Here is a 10052-nt window from a genome sequence, read left to right as displayed (position 1 = left end):
AACCTGTACCAAACTGTGACCGAGGTAAAAACTGAACAGGGACCTCTGTGAACCATTACAACCCTCGTAGATAGAAATAAAAGAAGATACATGTGAATCCCACCCTGCTCTCTCTTTATGGTAAACTGCGCCACTCACTTGATATTTGCAGTGGAAAACATTAAGATAAATCCTGCCTGGAATCTCTCATCTTATCTGAAACCAACCCCATGACAACAGTTACAAAAATGAGAATTATAATAAAGAAATAACCAGTCTTTATATGTTCTCATTTGCCTCAATGACTCATAAATACTTTAATATTAATTCCAGTCGGTCTTAAAGCCAGTTAAAAACTCACAGAAGCTTTAATATGGCTGGTAACTGCTGTGGATTATAGAAGCTGACAGACAGAAATTAGCCTTTGCACATCTACAAAACATTCTCCTCCCTGCTATTGGTCTAAAATAATCATGCCTGGTCACGTGACGTGAGTAATGTTATTAGGCGGTGCGGTCGGCCAATCGCCTGCTCCATCACCTGACTGCTATTTGAATATTGATGCTCCCTTCGCCACCACACTGGCCCTGCCTCTTCTCTGTGTTGTTGTTGTGTGACATTGTCTGCCTGAGATCATCACCTAAACACTGAGGGATTTCTCTACCAGAGAAAATGTCCTCTTTGTTGAAGCCGTTTTCGGTGTGTGAAGGGCCATGTGAGAGCTCCGGGGTGAGGAGAGGATCACCGAGCTCTACCCCGATCCAACAGCAGCCTTCATCCCGGAGTCTAGCCGCTGCCGCCGCCGCCGCGGGGCTCGGCTCTCTGCCGACCCACCAGCGGTCGTACGCGGCGAGGAGGAACCTGGCGGCGGCTGCGGTCGGAGGGAGGAAAATCACGCATCCTGGAAAGGCTATCCTAGCAGGTGTGTTAAGCAACGCAGATTCTCTTCCTTCGTAGTCTCCTATTGCTTTTTGCACAGCACAGCTTAATCTCAATCTGTCGTCCATGAAGGCTACCCATGCAGAACTGGGTCACTGAGCCAGCAGTGATGCTACAGCAGTGCATGATGTAGTTGCATGTTTCTTTTCTTCCTTTCTCATTATCACTCGTATTTTATACATTTTTATCAACCTAAATGTGTGGTAAATAATGTAAAAGATGCAGACAGGTTACTGCACCATATTAAAGAGTTACAGATATATTCACTAGCCCTTAGATTTGCATTCCAGCTCAGTACAGGCACTGCTGTGTAATCACATCACTCAGAATTTCATTAAACACCAAATATTGATCAAGCATCAGCACCCTTCTGCACTCAATCCATCTCATCTTTTATTCCTCGTAAGCAGCCTGACTCCAGCTCCCAGAACATTCAAGAATTATCAGCTGTTTCTCTCCTCTCCTCTCTCCTTCAGGTGGTATCGCAGGAGGGATTGAGATCTGTATCACCTTCCCCACAGAGTATGTTAAGACCCAGCTGCAGCTAGATGAACGAGCCAACCCACCGCGGTACAGAGGGATCGGTAGGTCACTGGGACATGTATGAGTGACTGCAGGTTTATGTGCCAAGTCATCTGCTGAGGTCACTCCCTGATGCTCTGTGTTTGTGTGCAGGTGACTGTGTGAAGTTGACTGTGCAGGATCATGGGCTCAGAGGGTTGTATCGAGGCCTCAGCTCCCTGCTTTACGGATCGATACCCAAGTCTGCAGTGAGGTGATGATGCATACACAAAATACTGTAGCTTTTACTCTCACACGTGTAAAAATGCACATTTTCGACTCTAATCAGCACTGAGCTACAACATATGAGGCTCCTGCATCCTTTGTGTTGCAGCACCACAGATGGGCAGGGGTTTAACCTTGAAATTAAACAGTTTACTGATGGGGAAGCAGTGACACAGCACTTTTTGGTATCTAGGCAGCTACAGTTACATGGTTGCGACTGATTGTTCATAATGTTTTTTGATTGGTTTATCTGTGTATGCCATCACCAGTCATAATATTTTTTTGGCATCTGTTTTTGCTGTCCACAGGGACTGCTTTGCCTGCATACACCAAATCCTACTAACTCATGACTGCTTAATACAGCTGTGACTGCAGGTGTACTCGCATTAGGGGTTGACTAATTATCAGGGCCGATATCAGTAGCTGATTGTATCAGATTTATATAATGCTGATTGCAGATAAAATGAATTAATTAGAAAACATCCTACTTTGGCTCTGCAGTGAGTTGCATTCCTCACTGGTTCTGTTTTCATTCTCCAGTCATAACTCACGTCACTACAACATTATTTATCTGACTGGACATCACATTAGTAATAGCCAATCAACACTGAAGCTGTAAAGTCGTTTTCTTGTAATTAACTACAGCATAGTATAGCTTAACATTTACCTTCTCTGGCTATGTATTTCTGCCTCTTTTTCTCCTCCTGTGCCAACTGTTTGGTCCTTTATTTTAAAAAATATTGATAAAAATAAGGGATTGCATAAATAATAACCCCCTTTTACAGTGACTGACTTAATTCAACAGAAGTCAAGCCAATTGGTGCTTGTAGTCTCACAATTAGTGAAATGAGGATCACCCAAGTGCAGTGAATGTAACTTGAAAGACACCTGTGTCTGGAAGGTCCAGTCACTGGTTAATCAGTGGTCCTGGCTACCATTACATCATGAAGACGAAAGAACACTTTAAGCACTTCAGAGCAAAGGATATTGAAATGTATGATCAAGGGATGGATGTTAAAATTCCAAGGCACTGAACTTCCCCCAGAGTTCAGTTGAATCCATCGTCCCGAAATGTAGGGAATATGGCCCATGTGAAAATCTGCCCAGATCAGGCCGTCCTCACAAACTGAGTGACCATAAGAGTGGATCTGCGTACAACAGCTGTTGGCCAGGTTCTTCACCAGTCAAAGCTTTATGGGAGAGTGGCAAAGATAAAGCCAATGTTGAAAAAACTCATAATATCTGGACTAGAGTTCACCAAAAGGCATGTGGGAGAAAGTTCTTTAGTCTGATGAGACCAAAATGGTGCTTTTGGCAATCAGATAAGACACTAAGCTTGGCAGACTCCAAACACACCATCTCACCTGTGAAGCATGGTGGTGGCAGCATCATGCTGTGGGGATGCTTCTCAGGTGCCAGCCCTGGAAGGCTTGTAAAGAAGGAAAATGTTAAAATGAATGCAACAAAATAAAGGAAAATCCTGGGGGACAATCTTCTTCAGTCTGCAATAGAACTACGGCTTGGGAGAAGATTTATTTTCCAGTAAGATAATGACTCGAAGTGTGCAGCAAAAGCTGCACAGAAATGGTCTAAAGACAACAAGGTGAAAGTTCTAGAGTGGCAGAGTCAAAGCCTAGACCTCAATCCAATAGAGAATTTGTGGCTGGACTTGAAAGCCCCGTACGCTGGGGCGAGATGCAGACAAATCCGACTGGTTAGATTCAGGCATTAAAATCCGACTGGTTAGATTTAGGGTCAGCCTGTCGGCAAGTGGTTAGAGCTGAAATTTCATCGTGGGTAATATACGTCACGCCCCAAGCGTAGAGGTTTCGCCCCACCATAGAGGTCTCCAGCCGAACGTCCCAGCGTAGAGGTTTGCTCGAGGGCTGCAGCCAGATGGACATTTACCCATATTGATGGGAAAGAGGGTATAAAACTTGTCAGTTTTGTCCCTTTCCTTTTTACATATCATGTATTTTGGTCTAATCATGCTCCAGTCTGCAACACATTCAAGAAATTAAACAGGCATTATTGAGCATTTTTTGGAAACTTGGGTCGCGATTTGTTGTAAAAGAGACTGGTGGGTCCTGAGGCTGGACCGGTTGAGAACCACTGCTGTAGAGAGTACTATCAGGCTAACGTCACACCCACTCTTCTTTGTGTTCTCTCATCTTTAGACTAGTTTTGACTATTCTAAATATAGATTTACGTTTAATCTACTAGGTAATTATACTGCTAAGAACAGCCTAACTAATACTCGCTCAGTTATGTGTCTCGTGTTAGACTGCGGTGCGTTCATGGTCTACTGCAAACTGTAGGATGGATTTGGATCAGTCACTTGGATCGGCTTCATCAGTCAGATATCCGATCTATTAATTACGTCCATATCGGACCCGATACCGATATCGGATCGGTCCCATCCCTTATCTGAGTCATCCTGATCTCAGTCTTAAAATAATTATAATTATGATTTAGCCATAATCAAACAGCCTTATACTGTATACTACAAACAGAAACCAGAACACTTCCCATGCTGAAAACCCAAACCCTGAGCACAGAGTCTACATTTTTATGGAAAATCTTCAAACAGAGGTAAGGGTTTCTACATAGTTTTTCCTAACCATATCTTTTCTCTTTCTTCCAGGTTTGGTACGTTTGAGATGCTCAGTAACCCGATGCGAGATGCGACAGGTCGGCTGGACAACACACGGAGCCTCCTGTGTGGTCTAGGAGCCGGTATCGCAGAAGCAATCGTGATCGTCTGCCCAATGGAGACTCTGAAGGTCTGCTGTTGCTCTGAAACATTTATTCTCTTCTTTTATGCCTTGAATGCACTGATGAAATAGTTACTCTTTGTCCTCCAGGTGAAGATGATCCATGACCAGTGTTCCCTCCGACCTCGTTACAGAGGATTCTTCCATGGAGTCAGTGAGATTATTAGAGAACAGGGTAAGAGCAAGATGACTCTACTTGATAGGCAGGGCTATGGCTTTATCTGTTAGTGCTCTATCATGAATTCGTTTTTAATCTTTTAGGAGTGAGGGGGACGTATCAAGGTCTGACAGCAACTGTGCTAAAACAAGGAACAAATCAGGCCATCCGATTCTATGTGATGAACTTGCTACGTAATTGGTACAAAGGTGAGAAAATCCAACTGTGACGCAAAATCCAGACTTATTCCTTATTTGTTCAATTTATTGACACATTTAACTTATTTTTTTAGCATTCCCAAATCATTAACTTTTAGTTTGGTTTCTGAAGGTGACGACCCCAGAAAAGAAATGCACCCGATTGTCACGGCGATGTTTGGAGCGACTGCAGGAGCTGCTAGTGTCTTTGGAAATACACCTTTGGATGTGGTGAAAACCAGGATGCAGGTAGGAAGCATCATGTAGGGATATAACGGTATTGTGCCAGACTTAAAGCACAATTCAAATCAATAGCAAGTATGTCTTTCTGTATTTATGTGCTTTATAAACATGTTTGTTTTGTCCCATTTCTGTTCAGTCATGTTTTTTTTTTTTTTTCAATTTTGAGTCCAAACTTGAGTGGTTTGACCCATTCAAAAGTCATGCCATAAAATTTCATGTCAGGATTTAATATTGTCCTATGCAGTGTTCCACAAGCACAACATGCCAAGGCTATCTTTGAGTTAGCAGGCAACAAAGCCCCAAAGCTCGAGTAAGATATTTCTGTTATTATGCAGCTAGTTATGAACTCGCTTTATTAACTCAGGCTTTTTTATTTAGGCAAAGTGAACTCATATTTAGACGCTTCTTCCACACAATCAGCAGCTGTTTGATTGTGTCTGATTAAAATATTAAAAAGTGACGATTAATACAGAAAAGTTATTGTGGTTAAAATGAGTGAAGAGGACACACCGTAGAAAATGTTTGTGCTTGATTAGTTGATTTTGCCATGCCACAAACTGTCAGTGTAATATGAAAACTACACACAGTATAACTTTTAACTTTGACAGTGATACACCTCTCATTTCAGCTGCATAATCCCGAACTATAAATAGGTGGTGCAGCCTTTATGCCATGACAATAAGCAGATACAGCATAGAAGTCTTTGTACCTCAAGACTATTATATTTTCTTTACTTTGTTGCAAAACTTGCCTTTTTGTATTGTCCTTTTTTTCTAGAATATGGCCAAACTAAACAAGTTTTTAAGAAGCTGAGCACTCACCATTACATGATCATTACACAACATATTTGGAACTAGAAAAGTGATCAGAGAGCACAGACCTCCGCCATTAGCCCTATCTCCCAATAGTAAAGATCCTTTGAAAAATTCCTGGATCCAGACATGGATCCAGGCATGGATCCAGATCAGTCCCAAAATCTAATCAGTTCTTCCTTATGCCATTTCTGACATTTCCTGAAAATGTCATTAAAATCCATCCATAACTTTTTGAGTTATGTTGCAAACAAACAAACTAACAAACCCTGTCGATCACATAACCTTCTTGGCGGAGTAAATTACAAACTCAACATTATGATACAAAGTTTTTGTAAATATATTCCTTAAAGATCCCTGCCCTCAAAGAGCATTCCTTAGTAATAATGATCAAAAATTGGCTCACAACTGGCCAGGTTGTGTTTATAGTTATTTAACATGGTAATCTAGCCTTGTAAAAGAGGGCCAGCTTTGCAACATTGAACCCTTTACTTTGGACTCAGCGGACCAGACTTGCCCACTAATCTTACTTTGTGATACAGCCCTAACCTTGCAAAGCAGATGGATACGCACGTTTTCGTGTTTTTTTACTGGTGAATCCATCTTGCAAAGCTCCCATTTGAACCGTTTATTCCCGGTTAGAAAGTGACAGGACCAATCAGCAACGAGGGGCAGTACTTTCAGGTGCAGCAGAGTCGTGACATAAACAAGCAGCAGCAAGAGCTGGTGCAGTTATGGAGGAAGAGATAAGCGTGGATGCTGCTAAAGCGTTAGTTTTATCAGAACTTGACAACATTTCTTTGTTTAAAGAAGAACAAAGAACAGCAGTGAGCTGTTTTCTCTTCAAAAATGACAAAAGTCGAGTACTTACATGTCTATAGTCGCCATGTTTCACGTAGCTGCGCATGCGCAGCTTGATAACGGCTACGTCACATGTTTTGTTGCTCTGATTAGCCTGTAGAAATGTGACAGACAGAACATTCACCCAATCACACTCTGAGTTTTCTTCAAAGTCTCTGCCTTTTCTCAAATGTTTCCTGTTGAAGCTTTCCCAGATGGATGTGTGAAACGAATCCATCTGGCATGTCAGGTTAATACAGCCCTCAGTTCATAAAAAATCTAAGCCTCTCCATTTTTTGTAGGGTTTGGAGGCCCATCGCTACAAAAACACAGTGGACTGTGCGTTCCAGATCTTGAAGCAGGAAGGACCTATGGCGTGAGTGTCCCTGATTCTGCTCCTGGTGCATACTGAGAGCTGTTAAGTTGAACTACAGTGGGTAAACCACTTTCTCTGTCCTGCAGGTTCTACAAAGGAACAGTTCCCAGGCTCGGCCGGGTGTGTTTAGATGTGGCCATAGTCTTCGTCATCTATGAGGAGGTGGTCAAACTTCTGAACAATGTGTGGAAAACTCAGTAGACCCCACAGACGGGAGGACAGAGGTCCAGAGAGAAGCACAGACCAGTGCCTCATGCTACGCACAACTGAACACCTCTACTCTACTTCATACTGGCTCTCTGCATCACCCCGAGCAGACGATGTGTCGTCTTTTCAACTTTGAATCTAAAACCAATGATTTGAAGGACCTACGCTGTGACAGAAAAAGGCAGGGAGATTCTGGAAACAGTTTTCAGATCAGGATTTGGATTCAGGAGGAGTGGTTCTGTGTGGAAAAAGGCAAATGAAGTTCCAAATGATGTGTTATTCTGTGCGTCTGACCAAACTTGTAGACTATCTTTAGTCATTTGACCAGAAAACACAAGTATTTCGAGAACAACACATTAATCACCAAAGTTTAGATGAGGAAGAGTGTTTTAAAGCAGGTTTAAAAGGGATATTATGTTTATATGGTCTTGTAGCTTTTTATGACTGTTGTTGCCGTTCGTGTTGTAGATTGAACACTAAGAATCAAACCATAAATGTGTCTTTTGAATCTTGGAGTACTTGACATGATACATAGAACAGAGACACTTCTGAACAAACTCACCGCAGTATTAATTAAAGCTTACATGACTGTGCTTGTGGCCTCATAACACTAGAATACTCAGTGTTTGCTCGCTCTTGCCGTGTCTTGTTCATGAGCTTTAGATTGCGTGCATTGTGAATTTCATGGCTGCTGCTGGCAACAAAGTGAGGCTGCATTTTGTTCCTTGTATCTTGACGTAGCAGCTGTCTTGTTGCACGCTGTTGCAGTGACTTTTAAAGGCTACTAAAACTAGTCTCGAGTCTGTACCTCAAGTTATACCTGATTCATAGTAGTGGTTGAGTTGCAAAGTTGCGCACATTTTAGGAAATAATAACAGCTTGGTCTTTACATGCAGCCTACAATTAGGAGAGGTTTTTTTAAATGAAACTAGTGAGCTAATGATTAATATGGTAACATGACTATAGCTGGTTGTTATAAACAGCTTTGGAAAAACCCAAGAGACCCCTGCAAAAGTATTTTCATCTGATTCTTCTAGTTATAAGTTTGTGTTTACATAAAATAAACATTTATTTTAGACATTTCTCCAAACTCCCAAATGAAATATTTTCATCCAGGTTTTTAATTTGTAAGGAATGACAACTGGTCAAGATAACACAAAGCTGCCACATTTTTCAACCCTGAATACTAGGGTTTAAATTTAGAGTTCAGAAATCAATACATGGTTACCAATATTGGTATTGCTTCATTTTACTGGGCCCTAATTACCTAGTATTTTATCGTAATATGTGTAATTATCTATTTTGTTTTCTTGAGAATAGGGTGGTAATTACCTTGTAATAACTTGGCATTTTACCAAGTTATAAGTTTGAAATATTAAGGAAGTATTCAACTAGTAATGTACTAATTATAAGTGATTCATTTTAATACTATACAGTTCAATTTATCTGAATCATGTACGATACCAAGACAACTTTCACTCACCCATTGCCAACACTTTCAATTTCTCAAAATAAATACTGATTAAGGCACCATTTAAGCACCAACATCGCTTAGAAAGTACCAATTTAGCACCAGTATCGTAAAAAACAGAATAACACCCAACCCTATGTGTTAATAAGTGTATACCAGTATTGACTAATCCCTTTTATTTAAATTAAGGTGCATGTGTCCGGCTGCTGGAGCTGGGATCAAACTCCCATCCTTACGCTCTAAATCTTGTAAACATTAAAAAATGTTTTACATAAACGCAATGCTATTAACAGGTTAATTGGATACAACACATCATTTAAAAAGAGAAGATTTCTACAGAAATTTAATAGTCTCTACGGGGAGATTTTGCAATCGATAATCCCAGCCTGTGGAGTTCAGATGTTGGTGATGGCTGCGGACTATCAGAGCCCAAGTGGATGACGCTTTTATAGAAGATGATGCTGACTCATACTTCACAAATGGACTGATGTGACCAGCTGATGCCACAGCTGGTTTACCCACTGAATTTATGCAAGAGCTTAGAGAAAAAATATTTTTGCAGTGGTCTCATTTTTTTTTCCAAAGCTATATGTGTTGGAGTTCTCTGTGAAAGCTTTATTTGGGAATACTTCTGGCTAAGTGACTGCACCTCTACTGCAGATAACATGGACTTGTCTGACTGTTAAGCCATACAACTTAAGTGTTTTTCTTGTGCTCTTTTATTCGTCCATCCAACACACTCTCCTTCAGTCACTTTATTTGTTTACCTCAAGCTAACCTGTCTCACACGTCTGTGTATGCTAACACCTTATGTAGCCATCTTTGATTGCACTTCTTGTCTGCTATAGTGTTTACATGAAGGATATTACACTGGAAGCAAATGTGTCAGAGGCTCCACAGAATAAGAGATACTATAAGGCAAGGCATGAGTTTAATATAGTGGCACCGTACAGCCTTGCACAGAAGCCTTTTACTCCTCTTTGCCAAACTACTGCAGTAGAACTCCCAATGTAATATCCCTGATATAAGAGCAAATCTTTATTACTGTTTTAAACCAAGAGCTTTAGAGTATTGTTTGTCTCTTCTGTTTTTTTTTCATAAAGTAAAACACATTTTTGCTGTATTACTGTTAATACTTTGCTGCTTTTCAGACACCGTCATAACAGTGTGTATCTCATCATACTGCATATCAGAGCCGTTATGATCAGTGATACTATCAAAGGTTTTGTTAAGCAGATTGAAGGATTTGTGTGTGTGGAAGAAAACTGTTG

General features: G+C 41.0%; 1 protein-coding gene across 1 annotated transcript; it reads left to right on the top strand.

Moving 5' to 3' along the window:
* The first annotated feature begins 561 nt into the window (after positions 1–561).
* Positions 562–7903, top strand: slc25a1a (solute carrier family 25 member 1a). The gene is made up of 9 exons (XM_041801568.1): positions 562–901; positions 1395–1502; positions 1594–1693; positions 4349–4487; positions 4569–4653; positions 4740–4844; positions 4966–5081; positions 7030–7103; positions 7190–7903. Exons 1-9 carry the CDS (start codon positions 652–654, stop codon positions 7302–7304), a joined length of 1092 nt encoding a protein of 363 aa, XP_041657502.1. The 5' UTR covers positions 562–651; the 3' UTR covers positions 7305–7903.
* Positions 7904–10052: the final 2149 nt, after the last annotated feature.

The sequence above is a fragment of the Cheilinus undulatus genome, linkage group 12 (genome assembly GCF_018320785.1).
Source record: "Cheilinus undulatus linkage group 12, ASM1832078v1, whole genome shotgun sequence".
In the NCBI taxonomy this organism is placed as follows: Eukaryota; Metazoa; Chordata; class Actinopteri; order Labriformes; family Labridae; genus Cheilinus; species Cheilinus undulatus.
This window is presented reverse-complemented; position numbering and strand designations above follow the sequence as displayed.

Coding starts and splice junctions, on each gene's coding strand:
- slc25a1a (XM_041801568.1), top strand. CDS start 652: ATGTCCTCTTTGTTGAAGCCGTTTTCGGTGTGTGAAGGGCCATGTGAG. Junction 4,488..4,568: donor GCCCAATGGAGACTCTGAAG/GTCTGCTGTTGC, acceptor TTTGTCCTCCAG/GTGAAGATGATCCATGACCA. Junction 7,104..7,189: donor AAGCAGGAAGGACCTATGGC/GTGAGTGTCCCT, acceptor TCTGTCCTGCAG/GTTCTACAAAGGAACAGTTC.